The 20,469-nt window shown below is 56.7% G+C and overlaps 1 protein-coding gene across 1 annotated transcript in view; it reads left to right on the forward strand.

The window, feature by feature from the left end:
- Positions 1 to 17,445: 17,445 nt before the first annotated feature.
- Positions 17,446 to 20,469, forward strand: part of CNPY4 (canopy FGF signaling regulator 4) — a 10,244-nt gene continuing 7,220 nt past the window's right edge. Inside the window, exons 1-4 of the mRNA XM_029055539.2 lie at positions 17,446 to 17,677; positions 17,981 to 18,106; positions 20,153 to 20,284; positions 20,412 to 20,463. Coding sequence (XP_028911372.1) covers positions 17,461 to 17,677; positions 17,981 to 18,106; positions 20,153 to 20,284; positions 20,412 to 20,463 — 527 coding nt within the window. The 5' untranslated portion in view covers positions 17,446 to 17,460. The remainder of the gene's footprint in view (positions 17,678 to 17,980; positions 18,107 to 20,152; positions 20,285 to 20,411; positions 20,464 to 20,469) is intronic.

Consider the following 20,469-nt stretch of genomic DNA (forward strand, 5'->3'; position numbering starts at 1 on the left):
CAGAGAGACAGAGAGAGAAGGGGAGGAGGGAAAGGGGGGAGAGGAGGAGGAGGAGGGGAACTCTCTCCCTCCCCCTCTCTCCTCCTCCTTCTCCTCTTCCTCCTCCTTCTTTTCTCTCTGTCTCTCCCCTTCTCTCTGTCTCCCCTACCACTCCCTCGCCTCTGTCTCTTTAATTCTGTCTCTGTCCCTCTGTCCGCCTCTGTCTCTCTCTGTCCCTCTCTCTCTCTCCCCCCCCCTCTTCTTCCCCCCCTTCCCCTCCCAGCTCCTGACGTCTCTCTTTTCTTTCTCCCTCCTCCTTCTCCCTCCCGCCGCCCTCCGCCCCCTGCTCAAAAAGAGGGGAGGGAAAAAAAGAAAGAAAGAAAGAAGGGAAGAAAGAAAGAAAGGAAAGCAAAACACAAACCACAAACTCTGGTACTGAGCCTATGGGAGGAGGGAGGGATGGAGAGGCAGAGGGAGGACTGGACGGAGGAGGGGCTTGGGGCCGGATGGGGCACTCCTGGGGCCGGTCTCTGCCCTCCCACTCCCCCCCCCCCCAAATTCCCACCCCTTCCAGGGAACGGGATTCTTGGAGGAGGGGGAGGAAGTAGAGGCTGGGAGGGGAGGGTCGTGAAAGGGCTAAGAGGGTCTTACACAGACACTCACCGCCCCCCCCCACCTCCCTCCTCCTCCACATCCTCCTCCTCCTCCCCCTTTGGTCCCGCCCCCAGACCCGCAAAAACTCCCCCACGACCCCCTCCTCTCCAGGGCCCCCGTTTTCACTCCCAGGACGCGGGTCGGGGGTCGGGGCAGAGGGTGGGGAGGGGGGCTCCACCCCCAACCCGGCGGTACCGGGGTGGGGGGGTCCAAAGGGGGTCCCTCTGCCTCCGGACCGGACCCCCCGCCCCCCCATCCTTCAAACCCCGCTCTTTTCCCCTCCCGAACATCCAGGGGAGGAAAACAGAAGTTGGGACCTTAAAGGGACAGGCACCCCGTCCATTCATCCCAAGCATCACCCCCCCTCCACCCTCCGACCCCGGATTCAGACCCCCATTTCCTGGGGGTTGGGGAGGGGGTTGGAAGTGTTTTGGGGGTCGTTCTCTCCTTTTTTTTTGCCCCCTGGACTCCTGGGTTCTTTTCTCCCCTTCCTCGAGGACTGCGGCCGAAGGGGATGGGGCAGGGGGGAGGAGAGGGGAGAGGAGGCGGGAAGAACAAGCTGATGGAGGTCAGAGACCCCCCTCCCACCCCCCAAAAACCCCCCTCCCCCCTCTGGTCCCGGCCGGTTTCTGCCGGGGGTCCGGGGCGCGGCTCCGGCGCGCCCTCTGCTGCTCGAAGGGTCGCACTGCGTTCCCCCTTTTGCCATTCATTCATCCAATCGTATTTATTGAGCGCTTCCCGGGGGCACGGCATTCATTCATCCATCATCATAATCATAATGTTGGTATCTGTTAAGCGCTTACTATGTGCAGAGCACTGTTCTAAACGCTGGGGGAGATGCAGGGGAACCAGGTTGGCCCATGTGAGGCTCACGGTTTTAATCCCCATTTGACAGATGAGGGAACTGAGGCACAGAGAAGTGAAGTGACTGGTCCACTGTCACTCAGCCGCTAAGTGGCGGAGGCGGGATTCGAACCCGTGACCTCTGACTCCCAAGCTCGGGGTCTTTGCACTGAGCCGCGCTGCTTCTCGATCCAGCCAATTGTATTTATTGAACCCTTCCCGGGGGCAGAGCATTCATCCATCCATCCATCCATCCATCCATCCATCCATCCATCCATCCATCCATCCATCCATCCATCCATCCATCCATCCATCCATCCATCCAATCGTATTTCTCGAGCGCTTCCTGTGGGCACGGCACTGGGCCGAGCGCTTGGGAAGCACAATTCGGCAACAGAGAGAGACAATCCTTACCCAACGACGGGGTCTGGTGGAATCTGTAAAGCCCATATTACGTGCCAAACACTGTTCCAAGCTCTGGGATAATAATAATGATGATGATGGTGTTTGTTAAGCGCTTTACTATGCGCCAAGCACTTTTCTAAGCGCTGGGGGAGATCCCAAATCATCAGGTTGTCCCACGTGAGGCTCTCAGGCTTCATCCCCATTTTCCGGATGAGGGAACTAAGGCACAGAGAAGTGAAGTGACTTGCCCAGAGTCACACAGCTGATAAGCGGCGGAGCTGGGGTTAGAACGCACGACCTCTGACTCCCAAGCCTGGGCTCTTTCCGCTGAGCCGTGCTTATCATGTGCCAAGCACTGTTCTAAGCGCTGGGGTAGATACAGGGTCTTCAGGTTGGCCCACGTGGGGCTCCCAGGCTTCATCCCCATTGGGCGGATGAGGGAACTGAGGCACAGAGAAGCGAAGTGACTGGCCCAAAGTCACACAGCTGACAAGTGGCGGAGATGAGATTAAAACCCGTGACCTCGGACTCCCGAGCCCGGGCTCTTGACACTAAGCCACGCTGCTTCTCAATTTATGATACCGATTATATCAATAATAATTAATTATAATTACAGTACTTGCTGAGCACCGTTCTAAGCACTGGGGTAGATACAAGATGATCAGGTTGGACACAGTCCCAGTCCCACATGGGCCTCACCGTCTGACAGATGAGGGAACTGAGGCCCTGAGAATAATCATAATAATCATGGTATTTACTAAGCACTTACTATGTAGCAGCCACTAGACTAAGCGCTGGGATGGATTCAAGAAAATCGGGTTAGACACAGTCCCTGTCCCGCGTGGGGCTCCCAGTCTCCATCCCCACTTTCCAGATGAGGGAACCGAGGCCCAGAGACGTGAAGTGGCTTGCCCAAGGTCACACGGCAGGCATGTGGTGGAGTCGCTATTAGAACCCAGGACCTCTGACTTCCAGGCCCGTGCTCTTTCCATTAGGTCAGGCTGCTTCTACGCAGCTTCAAAGTATTAAGCGCTTACTATGTGCCGAGCACTTTACTCGATGCTCGTCCTCCTCTCCCCGCAGGGTCAGCTATAGGACGCCCCTTCACCTCTCCGACTCTCCCCACCTCTCCCTGCTGAGACGACCGCTTCCAGAAAGTCCATGGTACTCCCCAAGCGCTTACTTTGTGCCGAGCACTGTACTAAGCGCTGGAGGAGATGCGAGATAACCAGGCTGAACACAGTGCTTGCCCCACAGGAGGCTCAGCGTCTAAGTAGGAGGGAGTAAGATTTCATCCCTATTTTACAGATGAGGTAACTGAGGCACAGAGAAGCTAAGCGGCTTGCCCAAGGCAATTTGCGGAGCTGGGGTTATTAATAATAATGATCATTATCATTATTGTAGGTCTTTAAGCACTTACTCTGTGCCGGGCACTGTACTGAGCGCTGGGTGGAGCCAAGCAGATCGGCTTGGGCTCGGTCCCCGTTCCACGTGGGGCTCACAGTCTCAATCCCCATTTTACAGACGAGGTATTTGAGGTACAGAAAAGTGAAGTGACTTACCCAAGGTCACACAGCAGGCGACTGGATTAGAACCCAGGACCACTGACTCCCAGGCCTGTGCTCTTCCCCTTAAGCCCTTCTGCTTCGACTCCTCCTCCTTTTCCCTCCTTCTCCCCCTCCCCGGATTAAGGGGCGACCCCCCCCCCCCAGCCCCCGCTCCTCTCCTCTAGCTCCCGTCCAAAAAACAGGCCGAGTCACTCCCCCTCGAATTCAAAACACGGTGAAGGGGTGAACCCTCCCAGCTCCGAGCCGGGGCAGAAGGTGGGTTGAGGGACTCTGGCATGGAGGCAGGGGGATGGATGCAATGACCTCGGGGGAGGGGGGTGGTTGCCGACCCCCAAACCAGGACCCCAGCTGAGGGCCATCCCTCTCCTCCTCCCCCCCCCCCCCCCAGAAAAAAGCACCACTCCTCATTGACTCACATCGGAGTCAATGAGAAGCAGCCTGGCTCAGTGGCAAGAGCCCGGGGTTGGGAGTCACAGGTCGTGGGTTCTAATCCCGCCTCAGCCGCTTGTCAGCTGTGCGACTCTGGGCAAGTCACTTCACTTCTCTGGGCCTCAGCGACCCCATCTGTCAAATGGGGATGAAGACTGTGAGCCCCACCTGGGACAACCTGGTCACCTTGTATCTTCCCCAGCGCTTAGAAGAGTGCTTTGCCCATAGTAAGGGCTTAACAAATGCCGTCATTATTATTATTATTATTATTATTATTATCAGGGACTGGTACTCCCTCTTGTGGACTGGAGAAGAGAACTGGGAATAATAATAACGTTGGTATTTAAGTGCTTACTCTGTGCCGAGCACCGTTCTAAGCGCTGGGGGAGATCCAGGGTCATCAGGTTGTCCCACGTGAGGCTCCCGATCTTCATCCCCATTTGACAGATGAGGTGACTGAGGGCCGGAGAAGTGAAGGGACTTTCCCACAGTCACCCAGCCGACAAGCGGCTGAGGCGGGATTCGAACCCATGACCTCTGACTCCCAAGCCCGGGCTCTTTCCACTGAGTCAAGCTCTCATCCCGGCTCTGCTACTGGGCTGCTGTGGGACCTTGGGCAAGTCGTTTCACTTCTCCGGGCCTCAGTTCCCTCATCCGGAAACTGGGAATGAAGACTCGTGAGCCCCAGGTGGGACAGGGACTGTAGCCAACCTGATTCTGGTCCGGCCTCACCTGTTGGAAAAGCCTTCTTGAGGGCTGACCTTAATCCTCGCTGCTGCAATTCCGACCCGCTCTTCCGCCCCCGTCTCTTTTTTTTCCTTGGTATTTGTTAAGCGCTTATTATGTGCCAGGTACTGTACTGAGCGTCGAGGAAGACACAAACTAACCGGGTTGGACGCCATCCGTGCAGTTGTTGCTAATGGTATTTGCATTATTTGGTAGAAGCAGCGTGGCTTAGTGGAAAGAGTCCGGGCTTGGGAGTCAGAGGTCATGGGTTCTAATCCCGCTCCGCCTCTTGTCAGCTGTGTGACCTCGGGCCAGTCACTTCACTGCTCTGGGCCTCGGTTCTCTCGTCTGTCAAATGGGGATGAAGGCTGTGAGCCCCACGTGGGACAACCGGATGACCTTGTATCGACCCCAGCGCCTAGAACGGTGCTTGGCACATAGTAAGCGCTTAATACCAACATTATCGCGGGTTCTAATTCCGGCTCTCCCATTCGTCGGCTGTGGGGCCTTGGGCAAGTCACCTCGCTTCTCTGGGCCTCGGGTAGCTCGTCTGGAAAATGGGGATTGAGACCGTGAGCCCCACGCGGGACAGGGACTGGGTCCGACCCGCTTTCTTTCTATCCGCCCCAGCGCTCAGTACAGTGCTTAACCGTTACCATCGTGATTATTAGACTGTGAGCTCGCTGTGGGCAGGGAATAATAATAATGTTGGTATTTGTTAAGCGCTTACTATGTGCAGAGCACCGTTCTGAGCGCCGGGGGAGAGACGGGGGTCATCGGGTCGTCCCACGTGAGGCTCACGGTTAAATCCCCATTTTCCAGATGAGGTCACTGAGGCCCAGAGAAGTGAAGTGACTCGCCCACAGTCACCCAGCTGACAGGTGGCAGAGCCGGGATTCGAACCCGTGACCTCTGACCCCCAAGCCGGGCCTCTTGCCGCTGAGCCACGCCGCTTCTCGGAATGTCACCGTTTATTGTCGTGTCGGTGCTCTGCACACGATAAGCGCTTAATAAACACGATTGACTGAATGCACGATTATTATTAATTCTGGTTATGGTTATTATTATTATTAGGCCTTAGGGTCAGGTAGCCCCCCACCGCGTGACGTCCGATCCTCGGGTCAGTCAGTGCGACCCTCTGCACCGTCGGCTCCTTGTGGGCAGAGATCGCGTCCGCGGATCTTCTATCGCCTTCACCTGAGCGCTCAGTCCAGTGTCCTGCACACAGTCGGCGCTCCAGAAGTGCGACGGGATAAAGCGGATGAATCGGATGGCGCTTCCTGGGGGCGATGAAGCCAGCTGGGCCAATGGAGCCGGGGGGCGGGTTGGGATCCGGTCTTCTCGGAGACCCCCTCCCCAAACCCGGGTGACGTGGGGGCCGGGGAGGAAGGTGGGGGGCGGCAGGCCTCCCCGTCCCCATCGCCTCGTTATCTCCCACGCACTCCCGCTCACGAGTCCCCGGCTGGGCCCGGCGGCTGCCGAATGGTCCATCTGTGCCAATAATAATAACCATCATAATGAAATTGATGCACCGCCTGGTGCCTCCGCACTATTTCGGCGCCTCCGCGCCCCTCGACTCATTAAAAAGCGGAGTCCGGAGCCCCCGGCAGCCGAGGAGACCGCTGAACTGTCCGGCCCCGGGGACGAAGCGCGGTCGGGGGAGGGATCACGAGCTTCGGGTGGTATTTGTTATTTGTTAAGCGCTTACTTTGTGCCAGGCACTCTACCGAGCCCCCGGGGGGGCTACGACATAGGCAGGTTGGAGCCAATCCCCGTCCCCCCCACGGGCCTCACTGTCTCCGTCCCCGTTCGACGGATGAGGGAACTGAGGCCTAGAGAAGGGACGTGACTTGCCCGGAGTCGCTCAGCGGAAAGAGCCCGGGCTTTGGAGTCAGAGGTCGTGGGTTCGAATCCCGGCCCTGCCACCTGTCAGCTGGGTGACTGTGGGCGAGTCGCTTCACTCCTCTGTGCCTCAGTGACCTCATCTGGAAAATGGGGATTAAGACTGGGAGCCCCACGTGGGACATCCTGATTCCCGTGTCTACCCCAGCGCTTTGAACGGTGCTCGGCACATAGTAAGCGCTTAACAAATACCAACATCATCATCATCATTATTATTATTATTAAGTGGCGGGGGCGGGATTAGAACTCGGGTCCTTCGGATTCCCAGGGCCGGGCTCGAGCCGCTGGGTCACACTGCCTTCTCCGTAACTGGAAACCGCAAGGACGTGGTAGGGATGGGAGTTGGAGGGTGTGAAATGAGAGGCAGCTCGGCCTAGTGGGTAGAGCCCGGGCCTGGGACCTGGGTTCTAATCCCAGCTCCGCCATTTGCCTGCTGTGCGACCTTGGGCGAGTCGCTTTACTTCTCTGAGCCTCAGTGACCTCGTCTGCAAAGCAGGGATTAAGACGGTGAGCTCCAAATGGGACACGGACTATGTCCAACCTCATTAGCTTGTAACTACTCTAGTACAGTGCCTGGCACGTAGTAGACGCTTCACAAATACCCCCCCCACACACACAAAAAATGGAGATGGAAGGGTGGAAATTAGACGGCAGGAGGAACTTCCTGAAAAGCTGGGGGATTCATAAAAACTGCAGCATGTATTAAACGCTTTCTTTGTGGCAGGAGCCGGGGGAGCTTTGAGACGATCCGATCGGGCATCGCACAGGAATTTCACTTTCTAAAGGTGAAAGAGGGCGGGGATTGAATCCCCATTTGACAGACGAGGAAACTGAGGCCCAGAGACTGTAAACCCATCACTGGGCAGGGATTGTCTCTATCTCTTGCCGAATGGTACATTCCAAGCGCTTAGTACGGTGCTCTGCACATAGTAAGCGCTCAATAAATACTAGTGAATGAATGAAGCACCTAGCCCGAGGTCACCCAGCGGGCAAGTGGCTTCGTATTTGTTTTTTCTTTTAATGGCACCTGTTAAGCGCTTACTATATGTCAGGCAGTGTACTGAATGCTGGGCTGGATAGAAGATAATCAGGTGGGACACAACCAGGTTTAGAACCCAGGACTACCATCTAAAGTACCCACATACCATCTAGAGAAGCAGCGTGGCTCAGTGGAAAGAGCCTGGGCTTGGGAGTCGTGGGTCATGGGTTCAAATTCCGCCTCCGCCGCTTGTCAGCGGTGTGACCGTGGGCAAGTCACTTCACTTCTCTGTGCCTCACTTACCTCATCTGGAAAATGGGGATTAAGACTGTGAGCCCCACGTGGGGCAACCTGATCACCTTGTATCCCCCCAGCGCTTAGAACAGCGCTCCGCACATAGTTAGCGCTTAACAAATACCAACATTACTATTATTATTATTATTATTATTACCCCATCTGTCAAATGGGGATGAAGACCGTGAGCCTCACGTGGGCCAACCTGATGACCCTGGATCTCCCCCAGCGCCTAGAACGGTGCTCGGCACATAGTAAGCGCCTAACAAATACCAACATTATTATTATTGTTACTGAGTCCCAGGCCGGAGCCAGGACTTTATCATTCTCTCCCCCGACCCCTCCTCCAACGGAAACCCAGACTGACGGGTCGAGGATCGTTAGAAGCGGGTGGGAAGAGGAGAAATGTACAATAAAGTCAGCGATGGATAATGTAATTACAGCTAGCCCTGGTGCTTATGTACACGTCAATATATAGATCGGCGGTGTATATGGGGGAACCTGCTATCCATTCATTCACATCTTTCTGCAGCCGTTTCCCTCCGTCTTTGCTCTCTTTCCGCCAGTTCTTCCTCCCATCCCCGTGCTCTCCCCCAGCGCTCACTACAGTGCTCCGTGCGAAGTAAAAAGCTCGATGAATACGATCAACTGACAGTCGTCCGTTAGGGTCCTTTGCTCGGGTTGAGCTCTCTCAAGGACTTAGTTCGGTGTTTAGCTCACGGCTGGCGTTCAGTAAATACCACCGATTGATACCTGGCCTGGATGGGGGGGGGGGGTTAAAGATTATTCAGGAGGGGGTGGGATTAGTGAGGACAGAGGGTATCCCCAGTTTTCTTCTGCCCGTAGTGACCCCCAGACAGGACATCCAAAGCAGTTCAGTCTTGCTGAACCTCCCTCCTGCCTGGAATTCCCTTCCCCCTTCTTCAATCGATCAATGAATCAGTGCTATTTATGGAGCACTTATTGCATGCGGACTACTGGACTAAACGCCTAGGAATGCAGGCGTGATCTCTAAGAAGCTGCGCGGCCTATAAGAAACAGCGTGGCCTAGCGGATAGAGCCCGGGCCTGGGTGTCGAAGGTCACGGGTTCTAATCCCGGCTCTGCCGCTGGTCTGCTGTGTGACCGTGGGCAAGTCGCTTGGCTTCTCCGGGCTTCAGTTCCCTCCTCTGTAGAAGGGGGATGAAGACTCTGAGCCCTAGGTCAGGGACTGTGTCCAACCCGCTGATCTTGTATCCACCCCAGCGCCTAGCCCAGTGCCTGGCGCACAGTGAGCACTAAACCGTGTTAACTTAGGTCGCGGGTTCTAATGCCGGCTCCGCCACTTATCAAATGTGTGACTTCGGTCGAGTCACTTCCCCGGGCCTCGGTCACCTCATCTAGAAAATGGGGATGAAGACCGCGAGCCCCACGGGGGACAACCTGATGACCCTGTATCAATCCCAGGGCTTAGAACAGTGCCGGGCACATAGTAAGCGCTTAACCGACACCATCAATCATCATCATCAGTAACAAATACCATCATTTTTCATTCTGGGGGTCCGACAGGGTCGGGAGACACGTTCCCTGCCCACCCCGAGCTTCACATCTGCAGACCCCCGCTCTTCCCATCTGCAAAGCCACGCTAGGATGGGAGGCAGAGGGGGATGGGAGAGAGGTGGAGGGAGGCCGAGGTGACTGGGTCCCTTGGGTGGGCGGAGGAGGGAAGCAGAACCAGTGATGGGGTTGGGGGTGGAGGGCGGTGGAGACTGGGGTAATAATAATGTTGGTATCTGTTAAGCGCCTACCATGTGCAGAGCACTGTTCTAAGGGCACGGGTGGGGGGAGAGGGTCTGCCCCGTAACCGGACCCCTCCTGGGCGATCCCTCTCTTACAGCGTGGGTGGGTGGAGAGGCCGATGGAGAGACGCTGTCCTGGACGCTGTACTAAGCGCTTGGGAGAGGACAGACAGTCGGACGGACAGATGGGTAAGATGAAGAGAAGCCTCCCGCCCCCCCTTCCCCTCCCCGTCCACCCCTCAGAGAGGGGGAAGAAGCCAGGGGGGAGCCGGGGAGGACAAGATGGGGGTGGAAAGGGATGGCGAGAGAGGCAGGGGCTGGAGGGACGTGAGGAGGAGGAGGGTGTGAGGAGAGGTTGGGGCAGGGAGGAGACTGGGGGAGCTTCACTGGCCAGTCCGTCGGTCGATCGCATTTAGGGAGCGCTTCCTGTGTGCGGAACACTGTACCGAGCGCTTGGGAGAGGACCCGGAGGCAGGGGCGAGGGAGAGGGGTCCGGGTGGGCAGTGGATGGGAGAGAGGTGGCGTCCAGAGCGGGGTGGAGGTGGGGCCCGGAGGGGCGTCGGCCTTTTTGGATGTTCAATTGAACGAGGACTTTCCCCTCTCCCTCCTCTCTGCACTCCCCCCGCCGACCCCGGCCCCGTCACCCCGCGGCCCGTTAACTGCAAATAAACCGGAGCCACGGAGCGGAGGGCAGAGGGCAGCCCGAGGGCAGAGGGCAGCCGGACCGGGGGGTGGGGGGGTGGGGACGGGGGCGCCGAGCAGGAGGGGGGGGGCTCGGAAAGGAGGAGGAGGAGGAGGAAGAGGGAGAGGAGGAAGAGGAGGAAGAGCAGGAGGAGAAGGAGCAGGAGGAGGAGAAAGAGGAGGAGGAAAAGGAGGGGAAGAAGAAGAGGAGAAGGAGGAAGAGGAGGAAGGGCAGGAGGAGAAGGAGGAGGAAGAAAAGGAGGAGGAAGAAAAGGAGGAGGAGGAGGAGAGGAAAAGGAGGAGGAGGGAGAGGAGGAGAAGAAGAAGGAGGAGAAAGGAAGAGGAGGAGGAGGAGAAAGGAAGAGGAGGAGGAGGAAAAGGAGAAGAGGAGGAGGGGGAGGAGGAGAAGGAGAAGGAGGAGAAGGAGAAGGAGGAGAAGGAGGAGGAGGAAAAGGAAAAGGAGAAGGAGGAGGAGGAGAAGAAGAAGAAGAAGAAGAAGAAGAAGAAGAAGAAGAAGAAGAAGAAGAAGAAGAAGAAGAAGAAGAAGAAGAAGAAGAAGAAGAAGGTTGGGGCTCCCTTGAAACTTTCGAATTATCTGGGGAACAGAGTTGCATGAGGCTCCCTCCTCGGGCCCGTGCCTGGAGGGCCGCCCTTCCTCGTGTCTGCCCTGGGTCCCTCCGGGGGCTGGAGAAGGAGCAGACCCGGCTCCAGGAGGAGGCCCCGGGCTGCCCAGTGAAGGGAAGGGCCCGGAGGGCTGGGCGGGGTCAGGGGACCCCCAAAATCCGCCACCCCCTCGCCCAACCGCTCCCGGCCCGGGTCTCTACTGTCCTGTGCCATCCGCCTCGCCCGCCTCGCTCCTCTATGGCCAACCTCCTCAGCCCTGGCCCACGTCCTGCCTCGGGCCTGGCACGCCTTCCCTCCTCAAATCCCACAGACAATAACTCTCCCCCATCTTCAAAGCCTTACTGAAGGCCCGTCTCCCCCGAGAGGCCCTCCCCGACTAAGCCCCCTTTCCTCTTCTCCCACTCTTCCTCCTACTAGAAGCGGCGTGGCTTAGTGCAAAGAGCCCAGGCTTGGGAGTCAGAGGTCTTGGGTTCTAATCCCGGCTCCGCCACTTGTCCGCTGTGTGACTTTGGGCGGGTCACTTCACTTCTCTGGGCCTCAGTTACCTCATCTGCAAAATGGGGAAGAAGACTGTGAGCCCCACGTGGGACAACCTGATGACCTTCTATCTACCCCGGCGCTTAGAATAGTGCTTGGCACCTAGTAAGCGCTTAACAAATACCATTATTATCATTATTATTATTATTACTCCATCCTAATCCTCCTCGACCTCTCAGCTGCCTTTGACACTGTGGGCCATCCCCTTCTCCTGGAAACGTTATCCAACCTTGCCTTCACTGACTCCGTCCTCTCCTGGTTCTCCACTTATCTCTCTGGCCGTTCGTTCTCAGTCTCCATCGCGGGCTCCTCCTCTGCCTCCCATCCTCCCTCTAGACTATTACCCCTTTGTGGGCAGGGATTGTCTCTCCTTATTGCCGCATTGTACTTTCCAAGCGCTTAGCACAACACTCTGCCCACAGTAAGCGTTCAATACATACGATTGAACGAATGAATTATTGTGGGGCTCCTTCAAGGCTCAGTTCTTGGTCCCCTTCTATTCTCCAACACTCCCTTGGTGAACTCATTCGCTCCCACGGCTCCAACTGCCCTCTTTACGCGGATGACACCCAAATCTCCATCTCCTCCCCTGTTCTCGTTCCCTCTCTCCAGGCTCGCATCTCCCCCTGGATGTCCTCCCGCCACCTCAAACACAACACGTCCAAAAAAGAGCTACTTATCTTGCCCCCCACCCCCAACCCTGTCCTCTCCTAAACTTTCCAGTCACCGTAGACGACACTACCAATCCTTCCCGTCTCAGAGGCCCGTAACCTTGGGGTCATCCTTGACTCAGCTCTCTCATTCACCCCACACATTCAATTTGTCACCAAATCCTGCCGGTCTCACCTTCACAACATCCTCTCCATCCAAACCGCTTCCGCGTTAGTACAGTCACTCATCCTACCCCGCCTAGATTACCGCATCAGCCTCCTTTCCGACCTCCCAACCTCCCGCCTCTCCCCACTCCCGTCCAAACTTCATTCGTACATTCATTCGATCGTATCTATTGAGCGCTTACTGGGTGCAGAGCACTGGACTGAGCGCTTGGAAAGTACAGTTCGGCAACAAAGAGAGACAATCCCTGCCCACAGCGGGCTCACAGTCTCGAAGGGGGGGAGACAGACACCAGAACAAGTAAAGAGGCATCAATAGCATTAATGCGAATAAACAGAATTATAGATAAATATACACCTCAAAAGAAGCAAACGGGCATGAATATAAATAAATAAAATGATAGATATGTACATATATGCACAAGTGCTGTGGGGCGGAGGGGGCATTGCGAGTAGAGGCGATGTGGGGGAAGAGGGAGCTGAGGAAAAGGGAGGGCTCAGTCTGGGGAGGCCTCCTGGAGGAGGTGAGCTTTTAGTAGAGCTTTGAAGGGGGGGAAGAGAGGTAGTTTGGCGGATGTGAAGAGGGAGGGCATTCCAGGTCAGTGGTAGGACGTGGACCAGGGGTCGACGGTGGGTCAGGGGAGACCGAGGCCCAGTGAGGAGGTGAGCAGAGGGGCGGAGTGTACGGGCTGGGCTGGAGAAGGAGAGAAGGGAGGTGAGGTAGGAGGGGGCGAGGGGACGGACAGCTCTGAAGCCAAGAGTGAGGAGTTTTTGCTCGATTCTTCACTCTGCTGGCGGATTATCTTCCTACAGAAACGTTCAGGGCATGTCACCTCCCTCCTCAAAAATCTCCAGTGGTTGCCTATCAACCTCCATATCAACCAAAAACTCCTCACTGTTGGCTTTAAAGCTTTCCGTCCCCTTGCCCTTTCTTACCTCACCTTCCTTCTCTCCTACATCCACTCCTCTGGTGCTAACCTTCTCACTGGGCCTCGATCTCACCCGTCTCTCCCTCCCTCCCCAAATCCTCCAGGCAATCACTCTCCCCGCCTTCAAAAACCCTCCCGAAGGTGCACCTCCTCCAAGAGGCCTTCCCAGACTAAAAGCCCCACTTTTCCTCAGCTCCCCCTCCTTTCCGCATCAGCCTGACTCGCTCCCTTTGCTCGTCCCCTCTCTCCCCGTCCCAAGCCACTTATGTCCATATATATATATTCTATTTATTTATATCGATGTCTGTCTCCTTGTATCGGTGCCTGCCTCCCCCCTCCCCCAGACTGTGAGCCCGTTGTGGGCAGGGACTGTCACTCTCTATGGCTGTACTGGACTTTCCAAGCGCTTAGTACAGTGCTCCACACACATTAAACGCTCAATAAATACGATCGAATGAATGAAAGGAGGAGTAAACGCAGGAAGAAATGAGCAGAAGAGGAGCGGGAGATCAGCACCTAGGCCATGGACAGCGTTCGGCTGGGAGAATCACCTGCCACATGTCAATCAGTCAATCAATCAATCGTATTTATTGAGCGCTTACTGTGTGCAGAGCACTAGATTAAGAGCTTGGAAGAGTACGACAGAACAGACACATTCCCAGCCTTAGACGAGCTTACAGTCTAGAGGGGGAGAGAGACATTAACAGGCACAAGAATAATAATAATAAATAATAATAATAAATGACAGGGACAGAAGCGCTGTGAAGCAGGAAAGGGGTGAATAAAGGGAGCAAAAAATCGGGGAGACGCAGAAGGGAGTGGGAGAAGGGGAAAGGAGGGCTTAGTCAGGGAAGGCCTCTGGGAGGAGATGGGCCTTCGATAACGCTTGGAAGGTGGAGAGAGTAAATTGTCTGTGGGATTTGAGGAGGGAGGGCTTTCCAAGCCAGAGGCAGGACGGGGGAGGGAGGTCGGTAGTGAGAAAGACGAAATCAAGGTACAACCCAGCAAAGTGTGCGGGCTGGGTTGGAGTAGGACAGTAACGAGGTGAGGTAGGATGGGGCGAGGTGGCTTTGAAAGCCCAGGGTGAGGAATTTCTGCTCGATGCAGAGGTGGATGGGCAACCACTAGAGGTTCTTGAGGAGTGGGGAAACACAGGTCAAAGGTTTTTGTAGACAAATGATCCGGGCAGCCGAGTGAAGTATGGAGTGGGGAGAGACAGGAGGGAAGAGGTCAGGAAGGAGGCTGAGGCAGTAATCAAGGCGGGATAGGTTGAATTCTTGGATTAAAGTGATAGCAGTTCGGATGGAGAGGAAAGGGCGGATTTTAGCGATGTTGTGAAGGTCGAACCGACGGGATTGGGTGACTGATTGAATATGTGGGTTGAATGGGACAGAGTCAAGGATAAGGCCAAGGTGGGACAGGAAGGATGGCGGTGCCGTCTACAGTGATGGGAAAGTCAGGGGGAGGACAGGGATTGGGTGGGAAGAAAAGGAGTTCTTTTTGGAGATGTTAAATTTGAGGAGGCGGCGGGACAACCAAATAGAGATGTCTTGGAGGCGGGAGGAGATGCAAAACTGCAGAGAGGGAGAGAGATCAGGCCTGGCGATGGAGATTTGGGAATCATCCGCACAGATGGGAGCAAATGAGTTCTCCAAGGGAGTGGGTGTAGATGGAGAATAATAGGGGACCCAGAACGAAATCTTGAGGGACACCCACAGTAGGGGGTGGGAGGCAGAGGAGGAGCCCATGAAAGAGACTGAGAATGAATGGTCAGAGAGATAAGAGGAGAACCGAGAGCGGACAGTGTCAGTGAAGCCGAGGTTGGATAACGTTTCCAGGAGAAGGGGGTGGTCGACAGTGTCGAAGGCAGCTGAGAGGTCGAGGAGGATTAGGGTGGAGTAGAGGCCGTTGGATTTGGCAAGAAGATGATTGGTGACCTTGGAGAGGGCGGATTCTGGGGAGCGAAGGGGACGGAAGCCAGAATCGCTCGAGGAGTTTGGAAAGGACTAGAAGGAGGGAGATGGGGGCATGGGGGTCAACAAGGATGGAGCTTCCGTGTCAATAAGGTCCCAGAGCTTCAGTCTCGGACACGGACCAGAGCAGAAGCTGGAGCCCGAGGCCGTCGGGGCACATCGTGTGCTAGAACCTCTGACTCGGAACAGCTGTCGCTACGTTAAAAAGAGCCCTGAGCCTCCAGAGAAGCTCCAGAGAACTCCAAAGTAAGTTCCAAGAAAGTTCTGGAGAAGTTCCCAGGTAACCTCCAGAGAAAACTCCAGGGGATCTCCAGAGATGCCTAGAAACACTCGAAAAAGGCTCTAGAGATTTTCAGGGAAAAGCTCCAGAGAAGGCTCCAAAAAAAAGTTCCAGAAAATAATAATGATAATGGTATTTGTTAAGCGCTTACTAGGTGCCAAGCACTGTTCTAAGCGCTGGGGTAGATACAAGGTCATCAGGTTGTCCCACGTGGGGCTCACAGACTTCATCCCCATTTTACAAATGAGGGAACTGAGGCCCAGAGAAGTGAAGTGCCTCGCCCAAGGTCACAAAGCTGATCAGTGGCAGAGCTGGGATTAGAACCCACGACCTCTCACTCCCAAGCCCGAGCTCTTTCCACTGAGCCACGCTGCTTCTCGATAAACTCCAGGGAGGCTCCAATCAGTCAGTCAGTCAGTTCATTGTATTTATTGAGGACTTACTGTGTGCACTGTAGTAAGCGCTTGGGAGAGGACAATAAAACAATCAACAGACACATTCCCCGCCCACAACGAGCTTACAGTCTAGAGGAGAAACCCCCAGAGAAACTCCAGAAGAGCTCCAGGGAAACTTAAGGGAAGCTCAGCGAACTTGCAGAGAAGGGTTTTCGGGAACAAGACCTCTAAGCTTGACCTCCAGAACCAGTTTTCATTAGGAGAGACGAACGCCCAGAAATCCTGTCAGAAAAGGTCCTCTGGATAGCTCGCGGGGCCGACAGCGCAGAACGTGTCTGAAGCCTGGAGCCCGAGGGCCTCGAAGCCCCGTGGACATCACCAAATTGATCTTCGTTGGCCGTCCAGGTCCCACGTCAGGGGCAGAGAAGGTCCTGGGGCTTTCCAGGACACCCCAAGGAAAGGGGCAAAGTCAAGGTCAGCCTGCGGGGAAGGATGAGGGACAAGGTTAGGATGATGGTGTTTGGGAAGGGCAGGTTCAGAGTTATTAATAATAATAATGGTATTTTTTAAGCATTTACGATGTGCCAAGCCCTGTTCTAATCGCTGGGGTAGATACAAAGTCATCAGGTTGCTCCCCGTGGGGCCCACAGTCTCAAACCCCGTTTTACAGATGAGGTCACTGAGGCACAGAGAAGTTAAATGTGGCTCAGTGGAAAGTTAAGTTAAAGAAGCGGGGTGGCTCAATGGAAAGAGCCCGGGCTTGGGAGTCAGAGGTCATGGGTTGGAATCCCACTCTGCCACTTGGCAGCTGTGTGACTGTGGGCAAGTCACTTAACCTCTCTGTGCCTCAGTGACCTCATCTGTAAAATGGAGATGAAGACTGTGAGCCTCCCGTGGGACAACCTGCTGACCCTCTATCTACCCCAGTGCTTAGAACAGTGCTCTGCACCTAGTAAGCGCTTAACAAATACCAACATTATTATTATTAATAATAAGTGGCTTGCCTAAGGTCACATAGCAGACAAGTGGCGGGGGCTGGATTAGAACCCATGTCCTCCGTGTCCTCTGCCCACTTGTCTGCTGTGTAGCCTTGAGCAAATCACCTAACTGCCCTGAGCCTCAGTTCCCTCGTCTGAGAAGCAGCGTGGCTCAGTGGCAAGAGCCCGGGCTTGGGAGTCAGAGGTCATGAGTTCGAATCCCGGCTCTGCCACTTGTCAGCTGGGTGACTGTGGGCAAGTCACTTCACTTCTCAGGGCCTCAGTTACCTCATCTGTCAAATGGGGATTAACCGTGAGCCTCATGTGGGACAACCCGATGACCCTGTATCTACCCCAGCGCTTAGAACGGTGCTCAGCACATAGTAAGCGCTTAACAAATACCAACATTATTATAAATGGGGACGAAGACTGTGGGACAGGGACTGGGTCCCACTTGATTTGCTTGTCTCCACCCAGCGCCTGGTACGTAGGAAGCCCTTAAATGCCATGATCATTCTTTATTGTTCTATTATCCTCCCCCGAGCGCTTAGCCCAGGGCTCCGCACACGGTGGGTGAATGAATGAATGAATGAATGAAGGAAGGAAGGAAGGAGGCGCAGTGTCAGGCAGCCCCGCGCATGCTCAGTCAGCCGCGCTCTCTTCCCGCCCGCGCGCATGCGCGGCGCCGCCCCCCTCACCCGGCCCGTCCGGGCTCGCACTGCGCATGCGAGCGGCCGGCTGTACGGCGGCCGGGAAGCGGCGGGAGCCCGATGGGGGGGGGGACGAAGGGGGACGGGCTCGGCCCCGGCGCCGGAGGACGCGGGGAAGATGGCGGCGGCGGCGGCTGCGAACGGGGCGGGCGGGAGCAGCGGGATGGAGGTGGATGCGGCAGGTAGCGGGGCCGCCGGCGGGGGAGGCTCCCCGGCGGAGGTGGTGGGGGGACCCCGAGGCCCCGCCCGGCCCTGCCGCGGCTCCTCGGGCCGGGCAGGGGAGACGGGGGTGTGGGGGGGGTGTGGGGGGCGGGGCCGGCGCGCGGGGAGACGGGGGGCGGCGCACGCGCGCAGGGAGGGCGGCGCATGCGCGCAGGCAGGACCGGGGGGATGGCGGCGCATGCGCCCAGGGAGGGCCCGGGGCCCGGGCGGCCCGCGCGTCCCCCTCTGAGGCGATGTCTGTCGGGGGCGGGTCCGGGCGGCAGTGGTCCCCAGCGTGATGGCCGCCGGGGTGACGGGCAGCGTGTCGGTGGCCCTGCACCCGCTGGTCATCCTCAACATCTCCGACCACTGGATCCGCATGCGGTCGCAGGAGGGCCGGCCCGTGCAGGGTGAGGAGCCCCGCCCCCGCCCCAGCTCCGCTCCAGCGCCCCCTACCGCCCGGCCGGGGAACGCGCCCGCCCCGCTCCAGCGCCCCCTACCGCCCGGCCGGGGAACGCGCCCTCCTCGCTCCAGCGCCCCCTACCGCCCGACCGAGGAACGCGCCCGCCCCCGGGATGGTCCCCTGTCAAGCGCTTAGGCCAAGGCTCTGCACCCACCGAGCGCCCACTAAATATACTCCTCGTTGCCTCGGTTTCCCCCCTGTAAAAGAGCAGCAGCGTGGCTCAGTGGAAAGAGCCCGGGCTTGGCAGTCAGAGGTCATGGGTTCGAATCCCGGCCCTGCCCCTTGGCAGCTGGGTGACGGTGGGCAAGTCACTTCTTTACTTCTCCGGGCCTCAGTTCCCTCATCTGGAAAATGGGGATTAACTGGGAGCCTCACGTGGGGCGACCCGATGAGCCCGGATCCCCCCCAGCGATTAGAACAGCGCTCGGCACGTAGTAAGCGCTTAACAAATACCAACATTATTATTAGTATTGTAGAATGGGGATGAAGAGCGAGCCGCACGTGGGACCACCTGATGGTAATGTTGGTATTTGTGAAGCGCTTACTGTGTGCAGAGTACCGTTCTAAGCGCTGGGGGAGACACAGGGGAATCAGGTTGTCCCACGTGGGGCTCACGGTCTTTGTCCCCATTTTACAGATGAGGGAACTGAGGCACAGAGAAGTTAAGTGACTCGCCCACAGTCACACAGCCGACAAGTGGCAGAGCTGGGATTCGAACTCATGACCGCTGACTCCAAAGCCCACGCTCTTTCCACTGAGCCATGCTGTGATTTGCCCACAGTCACACTGCTGACAAGCGGCAGAGCTGGGATCCGAACTCATGACCTCTGACTCCAAAGCCCGTGCTCTTTCCCCTGAGCCACGACCCTGGATCTGCCCCAGCGCTTAACAGTGTTGGTTTCTGTTAAGCGCTTACTCTGTGCAGAGCGCTGTTCTAAGCGCTGGGGGAGAGACAGTGTCACCGGGCTGTCCCACGTGAGGCGCACAATCTAAATGCCCATTTTACAGATGAGGGGAGTGGGGCACAGGGAAGTGAAGCGACTTGCCCAGTCACACAGCTGACAAGCGGCAGAGCCGGGATTCGAACCCATGACATCTGACTCCCAAACCTCTGCTCTTTCCGCTGAGCCACAGTGCTTAGAACAGTGCTCGAACCATAGGAAGCGCTTAACAAATTCCCAGATTATTACCCCCCGGGACTCCCCCAGCCGCCGAAGACGGTGCCCAGCGCTCAGAGAGTGCTCAATATTCATTCTGTCCTATTTACTGAGCGCTGGCACTGTGCTGGGCACTGAGAAGCACCATGGCTCAGTGGAAAGAGCCCGGGCTTGGGTGTCCAAAGTCGTGGGTTCTAATCCCGACTCCACCACGTGCCAACTGTGGGACTTTGGGCAAGTCACTTCACTTCTCTGGGCCTCAGTCCCCTCCTCTGTCAAATGGGGTTGAAGACCGGGAGCTCCACGAGGGACAAGCCTGATGGCCTTCTATCTACTCCAGTGCTTAGAACAGGGCTTGGCACATAGCAAGTGCTGAACAAATGCCATCGTTATTATCACTAAGCACTTTGGCAGTTCAATTCAGCAACAAAAAGAATCCCTGCTCACAACGGGCTCAAAGAGCTTGGGAGACAGAGGACGTGGGTTCGAATCCCAGCTCCGCCACCTGTCTGCTCTGTGACCTTGGGCAAGCCGCTTCTCCGGGCCTCCATTCCCTCATCTGTATAGTGGAAGACCGTGAGCCCCGCACGGGCCAACCCGATGACCTGGTTTCTACCCCGGCGCTTAGAACGGTGCTTGACCCATAGTGAGCGCCCAACAGATACCGTCACCGTCATTATTATCACGAGGTCACAGAGTCGGCGGACGCGTCCCCCGCCCACCTCGAGCCGACGGTCCCTCGGGACCGCCGGCCTCCTCTCGGTCCCAGAGCGTCGGCGTTTCCCCCGACGCCCCCCGGGACGTGTCGATGCTCACCCTCCGCCCTCCCCGCCTAGTGATCGGCGCCCTGATCGGGCGGCAGGAGGGGCGCAACATCGAGGTGATGAATTCCTTCGAGCTGCTGTCCCACACCGTGGAGGAGAAGATCGTCATCGACAAGGAGTACTATTACACCAAGGAGGAGCAGTGTGAGTTGCAGGGGTGTCCGCGTCAGCGTTCGGAACCGGGCCCAGAGTTAGCGCCTCGCGGCTGCCGGAACGACGGGCGTCACGGTGCTTAGGGTTCTCACCCCGCTCCCTCTCTCCTCCCCTCCAGTCAAGCAGGTGTTTAAGGAGCTGGAGTTCCTGGGCTGGTACACTACGGGGGGGCCCCC

The sequence above is a fragment of the Ornithorhynchus anatinus genome, chromosome X5, assembly GCF_004115215.2.
Source record: "Ornithorhynchus anatinus isolate Pmale09 chromosome X5, mOrnAna1.pri.v4, whole genome shotgun sequence".
In the NCBI taxonomy this organism is placed as follows: Eukaryota; Metazoa; Chordata; class Mammalia; order Monotremata; family Ornithorhynchidae; genus Ornithorhynchus; species Ornithorhynchus anatinus.